This window comes from Entelurus aequoreus, linkage group LG05, assembly GCF_033978785.1.
Source record: "Entelurus aequoreus isolate RoL-2023_Sb linkage group LG05, RoL_Eaeq_v1.1, whole genome shotgun sequence".
NCBI classification, from domain to species: Eukaryota; Metazoa; Chordata; class Actinopteri; order Syngnathiformes; family Syngnathidae; genus Entelurus; species Entelurus aequoreus.
In genome coordinates, this window is record NC_084735.1 from 12,744,505 (window position 1) to 12,760,800 (window position 16,296).

General features: G+C 38.4%; 1 protein-coding gene across 2 annotated transcripts; it reads left to right on the top strand.

Annotated features, from left to right (window-relative positions):
* Window positions 1-230: 230 nt before the first annotated feature.
* On the top strand, window positions 231-14,738 carry ipp (intracisternal A particle-promoted polypeptide). Of its 2 annotated transcripts, XM_062047105.1 has the most exons (10): window positions 231-446; window positions 2,376-2,711; window positions 2,776-2,987; window positions 3,045-3,264; window positions 7,771-7,926; window positions 8,010-8,177; window positions 8,238-8,375; window positions 11,767-11,889; window positions 11,963-12,183; window positions 14,247-14,738. In XM_062047105.1, exons 2-10 carry the CDS (start codon window positions 2,408-2,410, stop codon window positions 14,469-14,471), a joined length of 1,767 nt encoding a protein of 588 aa, XP_061903089.1. In that variant the 5' UTR covers window positions 231-446; window positions 2,376-2,407; the 3' UTR covers window positions 14,472-14,738. The 2 variants fall into 2 exon arrangements, with proteins under 2 accessions (XP_061903089.1, XP_061903088.1); XM_062047104.1 differs by having other exon boundaries at window positions 11,767-12,183.
* Window positions 14,739-16,296: the final 1,558 nt, after the last annotated feature.

Consider the following 16,296-nt stretch of genomic DNA (forward strand, 5'->3'; position numbering starts at 1 on the left):
ACACTGCCCCCTGGCTGTGCTTTTCCATACAACTTTTTATCGCTCCGACATCAAATAAAGAAAGTAACAACATCCAGAATGAAGACAACTACTATATATAACTATTTCCAATAAATAAATAGTATATAAAAAAAATACATAAATTATAATTTCAGACGATAGAACATGTCGATACATGCTCTCGCTCGATTTGTTGTGACTCCTGGGGGAGTTTTAGACGGCCAGACCAGAGCAATCGAGTCGGAGTCAAATAAACAACGCGTTGGAAGTTGCCTGGCTCCCGTCAACAAAGCTGATTTTAACGATGCCGGAGAGTTAAATAGTTCTTTATTGCAGCTCAAATATTGTTACTGGGGCCCAACCGGCGGCGCAGAAGGTGGAGAAGTTTGACATTTTGACAACATTGTCCGGGCGAGGGATTGCTAACATGCTAGCAGCCGTTGCAGGTGTGTTATTATTATTATTATTATTGTTATTATTATTATTATTATTATACCATTGTGATATAAATATATACTCTTTCTTAAAAGAATCATGTGGTATCACCTCAGGTTACTAAAACATGCGTGCATAACAGTGTTTTTCAACCACTGTGCCGCGGCACACTAGATATTGTCTGGTGTGCCGTGGGAAATTATGCAACTTCACCTAATTGGTCCAAAAAATATTTTTGGGCAAATCAATAATTATAATCTGCAAATACTGTGCCGTTCCTTAGTGTCCGTGCTGTGTAGAACTCGGCTGTAGAACTGTGATCCCAATATGCAGACCACAGTGTGCAGGTAAAAAAAAAGGTATGTAACGCTTAAGCCAAAAATGAACGAAAGGAAAAGGCAATGAAGCATAGGGATGGCTATGTAAAACTGAACTGGCTACAAAGTCAACAGAAACAGAATGCTGGACGACAGCAAAAACTTGCAGAGAGTACATCCGTGCATGACGTGACAATCAACAATGTCCACACAAAGAAGAATAGCAACGACTTCAATAGCCTTGCTTGCTAACACAAAGCGGGTGCGCGGAATATCGCTCAAAGGAAGACATGAAACTGCTACAGGAAAACACCAAAATAACAGCACAAGGCAAGAACTAAAGCACTACACACAGGAAAACACCAACAAACTCAAAATAAGGCATGAGGAGGACCTGGTGGAGTTTCATTTTTTAACGTTTCTAATGGTGGTGTGCCTCCGGATTTTTAAATGAAAAAAATGTGCTGCTCGGCAGCGTAACCGTGTAATACTCTTCCATACCAGTAGGTGGCAGCAGGTAGCTAACTGCTTTGTAGATGTCAGGGACATGGTTTGTGGTGATCACAATATGCGGGAGGCAGCGTGCAGGTAAAAAGGTATGTAACGCTTAAACCAAAAATGAACAAAAGGCAAGTCCCGCTAGGAAAAGGCACTGAAGCATAGGGATGGCTATGTAAAACTGAACTGGCTACAAAGTCAACAAAAACAGAATGCTGGACGACAGCAAAAACTTACAGCGTGTGGAGCAGAGACGGCGTCCACAAAGCACATCCGAACATGACATGACAATCAACAATGTCCCCACAAAGAAGGACAGCAACAACTTCAATAGTCTTGATTGCTAAAACAAAACAGGTGCGGGCAATAGTGCTCAAAGGAAGGCCTGAAGCTGCTGCAGGAGAACACCAACAAAACAGGAAGGGGTCACCAAAATAACAGCGCAAGACAGGAACTAAAGGACTACACACAGGAAACAACAACAAAGTCCAAATAAGGCACGACAACCTGGTGGAGTTTCATTTTTTAACCTTTTCTGCGGATGGTGTGCCTCCGGATTTTTTTTCATGAAAAAAATTAGCCTTGGCTCAAAAATGGTTGAAAAACACTGACCAGTGTTTTTCAACCACCAGACACCAGACTGTGCACAGTCTGGTGTGCCGTGGGAGATTACGTAATCTCACCTAATTGGGTTAAAGATATTTTTTGCCGACCAGTAATAATAATCCGCAAATGTGCCGTAGGTGAGTGTCGGTGCTGTCTAGAGCTCGGCAGAGTAACCATGTAATACTCTTCCATACCAGTAGGTGGCAGCAGGGAGATAATTGCTTTGTAGATGTCAGGAACATGGTTTGTGGTGATCACAATATGCTGGAGGCAGTGTGCAGGTAAAAAGGTGTCTAACGCTTAAACCGAAAATACACAAAAGGTGAGTGCCGCTAAGAAAAGGCATTGAAGCTTAGGGAAGGCTATGGAGAACAAAACTAAAACTTAACTGGCTGCAAAGTCAACAAAAACAGAATGCTGGACGACAGCAAAGACTTACGGCGTCCACCACAAATAGCGATACTAAAACCTTCTTACATGATACTGATGAGTTGCTAACTTGTTGAATGGTGGCTGCAGAGATGAGGGCTCGGGAGTAATGGCCAGCTGCCATGTCCTCCACCACTGATGCTGCCGCTGCCATGGCAACCCTGGCCTTGGAGCAGGCTACGGACCGCCACGCCAGGCTCATCCTGGCCCGGATGAACAAGATGCGGCTCAGCGCCGACTTCTGCGACGTGAGGCTGAGGGTCGGCGGCCGCGTCTTCAAAGTCCACCGGCTGGTGCTGGCGGCCGCCAGCCCCTACTTCTCCGCTCTCTTCTCCCTGGGGATGAGCGAGGCGGCGAAGGAGGAGGTGGAGATCCTGGGGGTAGACGGGGACGCCTTTGAGGTCCTGCTGGGCTTCGTCTACACAGGTACAAGGAGATTCCCGCCAGCACGTCCTTGACCTAAACCTCCTTTTGCTCCGCTTCTCCTCAGGCGCCATCAACGTGACGGTGGACAACGTCCAGGAGCTGATGTTGGCCGCGGACATGCTGCAGCTCAACGAGATCGTGTCCATCTGCGGGGACTTCCTCAAAGGCCAGATGGACTCCTCCAATTGTGTGGGCATGTTTCAGTTCCTGGAGCAGATTGCCTGCGTGACGATGTTGGAGTTCTCCGAGAACTACATCCACGGTCACTTCCTGGAGGTCAGCCAGACCACACCCCGAGTTCAGACCCGTGTGCTCACATCTCCCCCGCTCTAGGTCTGTATCGGCGACGAGTTCAAGGGCCTCGCCAAGGATCAGATTGTCAAACTCCTGAAGAGCGAAGAGCTGCGGATCGAGGACGAGTACCAGGTGTTCACCGCAGCCATGGACTGGCTTCTCCACGACGTGGGCAAAAGAAAGAAGTACGTCGTGGAGGTGTTGGAACCAGTCCGCTTCCCTCTGCTCTCCCCACAGAGGCTGCTCAAGTACATCGAGGGTAAGCAACCAGCTTTTGGAATCCCACCTAGGGCTGGGCCATACAGCACAGTAGTGTAGTAGACCTAAGTATTCATTAAGTACCACCATCATGACAACATTAAAATACAGTAGTGTAGTAGACCTAAGTATTCATTAAGTACCACCATAATGACAACATTAAATACAGTAGTGTAGTAGACCTAAGTATTCATTAAGTGCCACCATCATGACAACATTAAATACAGTAGTGTAGTAGACCTAAGTATTCATTAAGTACCACCATCATGACAACATTAAATACAGTAGTGTAGTAGACCTAAGTATTCATTAAGTACCACCATCATGACAAAATTAAATACAGTAGTGTAGTAGACCTAAGTATTCATTAAGTACAACCATAATGACAACATTAAATACAGTAGTGTAGTAGACCTAAGTATTCATTAAGTACCACCATCATGACAACATTAAATACAGTAGTGTAGTAGACCTAAGTATTCATTAAGTACCACCATCATGACAACATTAAATACAGTAGTGTAGTAGACCTAAGTATTCATTAAGTACCACCATCATGACAACATTAAATACAGTAGTGTAGTAGACCTAAGTATTCATTAAGTACCACCATCATGACAAAATTAAATACAGTAGTGTAGTAGACCTAAGTATTCATTAAGTACCACCATAATGACAACATTAAATACAGTAGTGTAGTAGACCTGAGTATTCATTAAGTACCACCATAATGACAACATTAAATACAGTAGTGTAGTAGACCTAAGTATTCATCAAGTACCACCATAATGACAACATTAAATACAGTAGTGTAGTAGACCTAAGTATTCATCAAGTACCACCATAATGACAACATTAAATACAGAAGTGTAGTAGACCTAAGTATTCTTTAAGTACCACCATAATGACAACATTAAATACAGTAGTGTAGTAGACCTAAGTATTCATTAAGTACCACCATAATGACAACATTAAATACAGTAGTGTAGTAGACCTAAGTATTCATTAAGTACCACCATAATGACAACATTAAATACAGTAGTGTAGTAGACCTAAGTATTCATCAAGTACCACCATAATGACAACATTAAATACAGTAGTGTAGTAGACCTAAGTATTCATTAAGTACCACCATAATGACAACATTAAATACAGTAGTGTAGTAGACCTAAGTATTCATTAAGTGCCACCATAATGACAACATTAAATACAGTAGTGTAGTAGACCTAAGTATTCATTAAGTGCCACCATAATGACAACATTAAATACAGTAGTGTAGTAGACCTAAGTATTCATCAAGTACCACCATAATGACAACATTAAATACAGTAGTGTAGTAGACCTAAGTATTCATCAAGTACCACCATAATGACAACATTAAATACAGAAGTGTAGTAGACCTAAGTATTCATTAAGTACCACCATAATGACAACATTAAATACAGTAGTGTAGTAGACCTAAGTATTCATTAAGTACAACCATAATGACAACATTAAATACAGTAGTGTAGTAGACCTAAGTATTCATTAAGTACCACCATAATGACATAATTAAATACAGTAGTGTAGTAGACCTAAGTATTCATTAAGTACCACCATAATGACAACATTAAATACAGTAGTGTAGTAGACCTAAGTATTCATCAAGTACCACCATAATGACAACATTAAATACAGTAGTGTAGTAGACCTAAGTATTCATTAAGTACCACCATAATGACAACATTAAATACAGTAGTGTAGTAGACCTAAGTATTCATCAAGTACCACCATAATGACAACATTAAATACAGTAGTGTAGTAGACCTAAGTATTCATTAAGTACCACCATAATGACAACATTAAATACAGTAGTGTAGTAGACCTAAGTATTCATTAAGTACCACCATAATGACATAATTAAATACAGTAGTGTAGTAGACTTAAGTATTCATTAAGTACCACCATAATGACAACATTAAATACAGTAGTGTAGTAGACCTAAGTATTCATTAAGTACCACCATAATGACAACATTAAATACAGTAGCGTAGTAGACCTAAGTATTCATTAAAAACAAGGCAACAGTTTTATTTAACAAGTACATTTCATATTTTTGGCCACTGTAACATTACACAGTTTGAACAGTAACACTGTGTTTGAATGTAGGAAATGAAAACATTGCACTTTAATTAGCATACCACTAGATGGAGCCCACGTACCACTAGTGGTACACGCACCAGGTTTTAGAGTAACTGATCAAAAATAAGGACCAGGAGAAAAATGTAATCAACATAATCATTTTAATTTTGAATGTAATTTCCTGTGATTATAATGCCTTAGATATCAAGGCAGAAAATCAAAAGTCAACACAAGCATGGGAAACAACCGATGTAAACAAAATAGTAAAATCACTTAACAATAAGCTCTTAAAAATAAGAAATGTGTAAGAAATGCTAAAGAAAAAAGTGCAAAGTGTGACATTTTAAACAGAGGAACCTGAAAAGAACTATTTTCTGCAGGTTTAGTGTGAGGGAATAACGGCTGTGTAACATTTATTTGCCCTCCCTGTAATTCTTATTTAACTATGTAAATGAATTTTTGTTACACAGTAATTATTAAAATATTATCAATAATTATTAAAAAAATGTATGACCAATGGAACATAAGAAGCAGGATAGAAATATTTTGAAATGTGAACTTCCTTTGATTATAACCCCCTCAACTATCATCAAGGCAGAAAGGAAATGTCAACACAAGCGGAAAAACACTCAAACAATGTAAACAAAATAGTAAAATCACATTGAACACTTAACTATACGCTCTTAAAATGAAATCTCATGTAAGAAATGCTTTATTAAGTGTAAGAAAATAGTGCACAGTTAGAAAATGTAGATGTAGAGAAACCTGAGAAGAACTATTTCCTGCAGGTTTAGTGGCAGGAAGTTAGGGCTGTGTAACATTATTTTGGTCTGCTATTCTTAAGTATGGAAAGGAATTTATGTTATGCAGTAATTATTATTTAAATATTAATGGACCATATTATTGTTTTAAGTAGCACTTTTGTTACATTTATTTGTATTATACTGTCCTGCGCATTACTTCCTACCTGTTGTATTTGCATACCCCAATAGGGGACGGACGAGAGTTGAAGTTTTAAGACATCCAAAAAAACAAAAATCCACAATTTTTTTTGCTCATTTTTACTTGTTCTTCTCACTTCATTCAGAAAATCAACAGCAAGACGGCGCACCGAACTTGATACTGTTACCTGATTGGCTGTTAGCTTGTCCCGCCCATTGCTTGGTGATCACTTCCTGTTTTATCGAACACTTGTATTGATTGATACATATTACGTGTCCATCGCGATATATACTGATATCGTAGAAAATAGTGCAAAGTGTGACAATTTAAACAGAGAAACCTGAGAAGAACTATCTTCTGCAGGTTTAGTGCTAGGGAATGACGGCTGTGTAACATTAATTTGCCCTCCCTGTTATTCTTATTTAACTATGAAAACTATTTTTTTGTTAAGCAGTAATTATTTAAATATTATTAATGTATCGGTCTCGGTCGATAATTATTTAACATTTTTTATGACCTGTGAAAAATAGGTCTAAAACGTGATGCTGTTACCTGATTGGCTGTTAGATTGTTCCTCCCATTGCTTGGTGATCACTTCCTGTTTTATCGAACACTTGTTTTTATTGACACAGATCACGTGTCCATCGCGATATATACTGATATCGTAGAAAATAGTGCAAAGCGTGACATTTTAAACAGAGAAACCTGAGAAGAACTATCTTCTGCAGGATTAGTGCGAGGGAATGACGGCTGTGTAACATTAATTTGCCCTCCCTGTTATTCTTATTTAACTATGAAAACTATTTTTTTGTTAAGCAGTAATTATTTAAATATTATTAATGTATCGGTCTCGGTTGATAATTATTTAACATTTTTTATGACCTGTGAAAAATAGGTCTAAAACGTGATACTGTTACCTGATTGGCTGTTGGATTGTCCCGCCCATTGCTTGGTGATCACTTCCTGTTTTATCGAACACTTGTTTTGATTGACACAGATCACGTGTCCATCGCGATATATACTGATATCGTAGAAAATAGTGCAAAGCGTGACATTTTAAACAGAGAAAACCTGAGAAGAACTATCTTCTGCAGGTTTAGTGCTAGGGAATGACGGCTGTGTAACATTAATTTGCCCTCCCTGTTATTCTTATTTAACTATGAAAATGATTTTTTTGTTAAGCAGTAATTATTTAAATATTATTAATGTATCGGTCTCGGTCGATAATTATTTAAAAATTTTTATGACCTGTGAAAAATAGGTCTAAAACGTGATACTGTTACCTGATTGGCTGTTAGATTGTCCCGCCCATTGCTTGGTGATCACTTCCTGTTTCATCGAACACTTGTTTTGATTGACACATATTACGTGTCCAGCCCTTATTCCGTTCCTTCCAATAGATAGTGACTTCTTCGGAATCACCTTGCTCTTTTTGCTGTTGAAGATATTGCTGACTTCAGCCTGCGGGTGGCGCTGCAGACCCTGTTGAAGGAATACATTGAAGTCACCAAGTCCCCCAAAGACCACAAGATGAACAACCAACTCCAGCAAGTCAAGATGCGACCCAGAAGGAAAGCCAGGAAATACCTTTACGCCATAGGTTGTGTTCTACACTATTTGTGGGAATGAGAAGTGTTCCTGGGTGTTGTTAACCGCGGACGTGTGCTTGTTTCTGGGCGGCAGGAGGCTACATTCGCCTACAGGGCGGCCGCTGGAATGACAATCGGGCGTTAAGTTGCGTGGAGCGCTTTGACACCTTCAACCAGTACTGGACCACCGTGTCGTCTCTGCACCAGGCTCGCAGCGGGCTGGGGTTGGCGGTGATGGAAGGCATGATCTATGTGGTGGGAGGTGAGGAAGACCGTGGAAGTCCCAATGATGATCGGTCTCAACCTGCTTTACCCTCCCCAGGGGAGAAAGACTCCATGATCTTTGACTGCACCGAGCGATACGACCCGGTGACCAAACAGTGGGCCGCCGTGGCGTCTTTGAATTTCCCTCGATGTGGAGTTGGCGTCTGTCCCTGCAATGGCGCTCTCTACGCCTTTGGTAAATACCACTCTGCACCCAGCATTTCCTGTTCGCCATCAAACTATGCATCAGATGAAGAATGATTCACATACGTTTTGGTCAAAGCTGAGATAAAACACATTCCTTAAAGGTCTATTGGAAAATACATTTTTATCATATAAAACAATTAAAGTGGTACTTTAACTTAAAAGTGTTTTGAGATAAGAGCTGTCTCTCCGCTTTGAGTTACAAGCATCCTCGCTATTAGTTAGCTTAGCAAATGTCACAGTGAACCCCGACAGATCCGCCCAATACAACCGGTTCTACTCGCTAGCATTAGCTTCCCAGCAGACGTTGATACAACGTTGATTATACGTACGTGTCCTTTAAAAGTGACTTTGAAGCAACGTGGCAAAATAGTCGTATTGGTAAGTTGGGACGACGTACGTGTCTAATGTTATGTCCACGTTGTTGGTTGGGAAATGACCACATTTCAATGTTAAATCAACCTCAGAACCCAACGTTGATTAAACGTTGTCAAAATGCATGTTGTTTCAATGTTGTATTTGTGTTATGCCTGGTTCACACCAACGGCGCTTGCCGCGCTTTAAAGCGGCGAGCAAAGCGCCGTCATTTTTGTCAATTTTTCCACGAATATCCCGATCTCCGAAGTAATGTTATGCTTTGATACGCTCTGATACGAATTAGTTGCCGCTTTGTTACCGTTCCTCACGATTTGATGCCGCTTTGATACGCTTTAAATCACGCTTTAAATCACGCTCCTGACGCTTTAAATCAGGCTCTGACACGATTATCAAGCTCTGTTGTGCATTGTTACAACAAAAATAAGAAAAAAAAGTGAAAAACTCAGTATGCTAAGTTTTCCCCACATTTTTTAGATTTATCTATTTATTTGATTTCTCTTTTTGTTTTATTATATACAGGATAAAACACATAATGTAATAAAAAAAGAGAAATATGATAAACAAATAAGTAAAAAAAAATGTGAAAAACTCAGTATACTGTTTTCCACACATTTTTTATATTCATTTATTTTTTCAATTTCTCTTTTTTTTTCGTTATGTTATGTTTTATATCTTCATTTCTTTTATTTCTTTGTCATCTTAATAAATATCTATCTTTCATTTCTTATGCTAGTTGACAATAATAAAAGGCATTTCTTTTATTTTTTATATTCATTTATTTTTTTCAATTTCTCTTTTTTTTCCGTTATATTATGTTTTATATCTTCATTTCTTTTATTTCTTTGTCATCTTAATAAATATCTATCTTTCATTTCTTATGCTAGTTGACAATAATAAAAGGCATTTCTTTTAAACGTAACATATTCGCTTTATTATTAACATTTTCATACAGAAAAATTATAGACAGTAATGTCAAACTGTAACATCAAACAGCAAACTCACAGAAGTACAGAAAAATGATCATCGTATAAAAAAGGCAATGATGCAAAAGAGAATGGATTTGTAATCCTGTGTTGGTTTTACATAAAGTTTCAATGTCACTAGTCAATATCACAGTCACTTCCTATTTGTAGTTGTAGACTTTCCTACGCTTTGAGTCAAGCTTTGCTGAGCTTTGTCAGGCTTTGTCACGCTTTGATACACTCTCGGCGCTTTATTCGATTCTTGACAGAGCGCAGAATTTTTTTAAATCGTTTAAAAAAATTTGGCGAACTTGCAGCATGTCCCGCTTCACTACAAGCTTTCCCACGATCCATTACGACCCTCACGCTTTAATCAGGCTTTGTTACGCTTTAACGCCGCTTTGCATGCCGCTTTAAGGCGCCGTCAAAGCGCCGTTGGTGTGAACCTAGCATTAGAGAATATTGGTTGGGAAATTACCAAAATTCAATGGTCAAATCAGCGTCGTCAAAAAGCAAGTTGTTGCAACGTATTTTTGTTGTAGAATATTGGTTGGAAAATGACCAAATTTCAATGCTAAATCAAGGTCACAACCTCACATTGATTAAACGTTGTCAAAAAGTATGTTGTTTCAACGTTGTATTTGTGTTGTAGAATATTAGTTGGGAAATGACCACATTTCAATGTTAAATCAACGTCAGAACCCAACATTGATTAAATGTTGTCAAAAAGCATGTTGTTTTAACGTTGTATTTGTATTATAGAATTTTGGTTGGAAAATTACCAAATTTCAATGTTAAATCAACGTCACAACCTGACATTGATTAAACGTCGTCAAAAAGCATGTTATTTCAACGTTGTATTTGTGTTGTAGAATATTGGTTGGGAAATGACCAAATTTCAATGTTAAATCAAGGTTGTAAAAAAGCATGTTGTTTCAACGTTGTATTCGTGTTGTAGAATTTTGAGTGGAAAATTACCAAATTTCAATGTTAAATCAACGTCACAACCTGACATTGATAAAATGTCGTCAAAAAGCATGTTGTTTCAACGTTGTATTTGTGTTGTAATATTGTTTGGGAAATGACCAAATTTCAATGTCAAATCAACGTCACAACCTGACATTGATTAAACGTTGTCAAAAAGCATTTTGTTTCAACGTTGTGTTTGTGTTGTAGAATATTGGTTGGAAAATGACCACATTTCAATGTTAAATCAACGTCACAACCTGACATTGATTAAACGTTGTCAAAAAGCATGTTGTTTCAACGTTGTATTTGTGTTGTAGAATATTGGTTGGAAAATGACCAAATTTCAATGTCAAATCAACGTCATAACCCAACATTGATTAAATGTCGTCAAAAAGTATGTTGTTTTAACGTTGTATTTGTGTTGTAGAATATTGGTTGGAAAATGACCACATTTCAATGTTAAATTAACGTCACAACCAGACATTGATTAAACATCATCAAAAAGTATGTTGTTTCAACGTTGTATTTGTGTCGTAGAATATTGGTTGGAAAATGACCAAATTTCAATGTTAAATTAACGTCACAACCAGACATTGATTAAACATCATCAAAAAGTATGTTGTTTCAACGTTGTATTTGTGTTGTAGAATATTGGTTGGAAAATGACCAAATTTCAATGTTGAATCAAGGTTGTAAAAAAGCATGTTGTTTCAACGTTGTATTTGTGTTGTAGAATTTTGAGTGGAAAATGATCAAATTTCAATGTTAAATCAACGTCACAACCTGACATTGATTAAACGTTGTCAAAAAGCATGTTGTTTCAACGTTGTATTTGTGTTGAGGAATATTGGTTTGGAAATGACCAAAATTCAATGTTAAATCAACATACTAGCAAATGTGTAGCATTCAGAGGTCCGCCTGGTGTTTAAGATGAATTTGAGAGCACTCTGAACTCAAATTCATGTAACTCGCACGCTGGCGGGCCGTAGTTTGGACCCAAAAGTCAAGTGTGGTAGGCTCCAGCGCCCCCTTGACCCTGCACAGGGTAAAACCATGCCATTGTATGCCCACCAGGCGGCTGGATCGGCTCGGAGATCGGCAAGACGATGGAGCGTTACGACCCGGAGGACAACAAGTGGGAGGTCATCGGCTACATGATGTCTCCCCGCTATTACTTTGGTTGCTGCGAGCTGCAAGGTGCCGCCTCCCATACCCCCCCCCCCCACGTGTCTCTGGCCGTGTCACCCACCGTGTCCTGGCCTCCTTCCAGGTCTCATCTACGTGGTCGGGGGAATCAGCGAGGAAAGCAGGGAGCTGCGCTCCACAGAGACCTACGATCCCATCAGCCGCCGGTGGAGCGCCTTGCCTGTCATGGTCACACGCCGGGCCTACGTGGGCGTGGCCTGCCTCAACAACTGCATTTACGCAGTGGGCGGCTGGAACCAGTCCCAGGGGGCTTTGGAGACCGTGGAGAAGTACTGTCCAGAGGAGGTAAAAAGCATTTATTTGTATGTACTTCACCAAGTTGGGATCAATTCCCCAACCATCACCCGGAATTAAGTGGTGACCGGTCCAAGATGGAGTCGGATTTAAAGGGGAACTGCACCTTTATTGCAATAGTGTCTATCACTCACAATCCCTATTTAAAATAACATGTTTTTTTCTTCTTTTATGCATTCTAAATCATAAATTAACGCTAGCAAAAGTCAGCTAACAATGGAATTTGCTCTATTCTGCCTATCAAGTGCTTTAAAAAAACATCCATCAAGGTTTTAAATACATGGGGGGGGGACATGTTTTGTAGACTAACAGATACTACATTGCTTTATTTGGAAACAATCAAGGTATGTAAATAAACATTTACTAATTATTTCTGTGTAAATAACTCATTTCACAACTTATATGTCTGCGACTTATAGTCGGGTGCGGCTAATATATGGAAAAAAGTTTTTCTTGTCAAATTTAGTGGGTGCGGCTTACATACCGGTGCGCTTTGTAGTCTGGAAAATATGGTAATCTTCCACCAAATGGGGGGCGGAAAACATGTTATTTTGTAGACTAACAGATACTACATTGCTTCATTTTGAAACGATCAAGGTATGTAAATAAACATTGACTAATTATTTCTGTGTAAATAACTCATTTCCCAACTTATATATCTGCGACTTACAGTCCGGTGCGGCTAATATATGGGAAAAAGTTTGTCTTGTAAAATCTAGTGGGTGCGGCTTATATACCGGTGCACTTTGTAGTCTGGAAAATATGGTAATCTTCCACCAAATGGGGGGGGGGGGGGGGGGGGGGGACACATGTTATTTTGTAGACTAACAGATACTACATTGCTTCATTTTGAAACGATCAAGGTATGTAAATAAACATTGACTAATTATTTCTGTGTAAATAACTCATTTCCCAACTTATATATCTGCGACTTACAGTCCGGTGCGGCTAATATATGGGAAAAAGTTTGTCTTGTAAAATCTAGTGGGTGCGGCTTATATACCGGTGCGCTTTGTAGCCTGGAAAATATGGTACTCTTCCACCAAATGGGGGTGGGACGACGACATGTTATTTTGTAGACTAACAGATACTACATTGCTTTATTTGGAAACAATCAAGGTATGTAAATGAACAAGTACTAATTATTTATGTGTAAATAACTAATTTCACAACGTAGATATCTGCGACTTATAGTCGGTGCGGCTAATATATGGGAAAAAGGGTTTTCTTGTAGAATTTAGTGGGTGCGGCTTATATACCGGTGCGCTTTGTAGTCTGGAAAATACGGTAATCTTCCACCAAATGGGGAAAAGAAAAACATGTTATTTTGTAGACTAACAGATACCAAATTGCTTTATTTGGAAACAATCAAGGTATGTAAATAACTCATTTCCCAACTTATATATCTGCGACTTATAGTCCAGTGCGGCTAATATATGGAAAAAAGTTTTTCTTTGTCAAATTTAGTGGGTGCGGCTTATATACCATATACAGTATATATCTGCGACTTATAGTCCGGTGCAGCTAATATATGGAAAAAAAAAATGATTGTAAAATTTAGTGGGTGCGGCTTTGTAATCTGGAAAATACGGTAATCTTCCACCAAATGGGGGGGGGCGGAAAACATGTTATTTTGTAGACTAACAGATACTACATTGCTTTATTTGGAAACAATCAAGGTATGTAAATAAACATTTACTAAATATTTCTGTGTAAATAACTGATTTCCCAACGTATATATCTGCGACTTATAGTCCGGTGCGGCTAATATATGGAAAAACGTTTTTCTTGTAAAATTTAGTGGGTGCGGCTTATATGCCGGTGCGCTTTGTAGTCTGGAAAATATGGTAATCTTCCACCAAATGGGGGGCATGTTATTTTGTAGACTAACAGATACTACATTGCTTTATTTGGAAACAATCAAGGTATGTAAATAAACATTGACTAATTATTTCTGTGTAAATAACTCATTTCCCAACGCTTATATAGCGTCTGTAAAATAGGGTATACAAGACAAGCGGGTGACTGATTGGTCCACACCTTTGTGTTCCCAGGAGAAGTGGTTCCAGGTGGCCCCGATGTCCAACCCACGCGCAGGTGTGTCCGTGTCGGTAGTGAACGGGCTGCTCTACGCCGTCGGAGGAAGAGCGGCCAGCAGGGACTTCTCCGCCCCGGTGACTGTGGACTGTGTGGAGATCTACGACCCTCACCTGGACACCTGGACGGAGGTGGGCAACATGATCACCAGTCGCTGTGACGGAGGACTGGCCGTGCTCTGACCACCTGGTGGGAACTGGAATCTGCACCTTACCTGTGCCACAGGGTATTTATACACTTTCTTCCCGCTCAAGTCATTTCTTCCCTTCACTCAAACCGGCTCGCCGGAGCTTTTTCAAAAATGTATGAAAATGGAAAAAGTTTAGGGGGAAAAATATATGTTTAGTTTGAATATGGTTTCTATTGGAGGACAAACATGACACAAACCTTCCTTATTGTTGGAAATCTTTGTATTAAACATGCCTCACCGATGAGAGGATTTGGCCAGCGCCGTTTTGTCCTACTAATTTCAGCGGTCCTTGAACGTAGCATAGTTTGTTTACATGCGCTGCCACAGAAGGATGTTTTTTTTATGCCACTCCTTTGTCTCATTTTGTCCACCGAACCTTTTATGCTGTGCGTGAATGCACAATGGTGAACTTTTATTTATATATATATACTTTTTTTTTTAACCTTGAGAACAGGGGCCTAGCAAGGTCACAGTCATAAAAATAGTTGAAAATAAGTCATTAGTTTTATTTGTTTCAATTCTTAAATCTATCTAGATCAACTTCAAATCTTTCTGTCGATAGAAAGTCTTATTTTATTTTACTTTTTTATGTTTAATATCCTTTTTGTTAAAGAAAACCCTGTATTTTCAAACACTATACACGCAATATTTTTCACAAAAAAATATTTCGAAGTGGAATATTTGATGTGAAGTGATTGCCGCTTTGAATATGTCAATAATTCATAACTACATTGATTGTGATTTATTATCATTTTTTGAGCAATGACAATTAAAAAAAAACTGTTATTACAGTCAACATTGCAACTTATTTTCATGAAATTCCACCTGTTTGCTCTTTTATTAAAATGTAAAAAAAAAAGTTTATTTTTTGTAATTAATTTTTTTGGCGGGGGGGGGGGTTGGGGGGGGTCTGTTTCTCAGTATCTGTATTATGATTTCCCTGTCAAATAAATAAATAAATAAATATGATATAAAAAGAAAAAAGGCAGCTCAAAAAAAAACATTTCATTTTTTCTATTGTATTTTTTTTTTTTTTTTTTTTTTTGGGGGGGTGTCTGTTTCTCCGTACCTGTATTATGATTTCCCTATCAAATGAATAAATAAATGATTTTTTTTTTTAAAAGGCGGATCAATCAATCAATGTTTATTTATCAAAAAAATATATCTATACCGGTATATATATTTATTTTTTTTCCGGGGGGGGGGGTCTGTTTCTCAGTACCTGTATTATAATTTCCCTATCAAATGAATAAATAAATGTTTTTTTAAAACAAGGCGGATCAAAAAAATATATATTTATTTATTATTTTTATTTTGGGGGGGGTTTGTTTCTCAGTACCTGTGTTATGATTTCCCTATCAAATGAAGACTTTTTTTTTTTTTTTTTTTTTTAAAGGCGGATCAAAAATATATATACCGTATTCTACGGACCATAGGGCGCACCGGATTATAAGGCGCACTGCCGATGAATGGTCTAATTTAGATCTTTTTTCAAATATTAGGCGCATTAAAGGAGTCATATTATTATTATGATTTTTTTTTCTAAATGTAAAAGACTTCCTTGTGGTCTACATAACATGTAATGGTGGTTCTTTGCTCAAAATGTTGCATGGATCAGTGGTCCCCAACCACCGGTCCGCGGACCGATAGGTACCGGGCCGCACAAGAAATTAAATTTTTATTTTTTTTTTTTAATGAAATCAACATAAAAAACACAATATATATCAATACAGTCTGCAGGGATACGGTCCGTAAGCACACATGATTGTATTTAACTATGTAAAAAAAAAAAAAAAAAAAAAATGTTTTATTTTTTT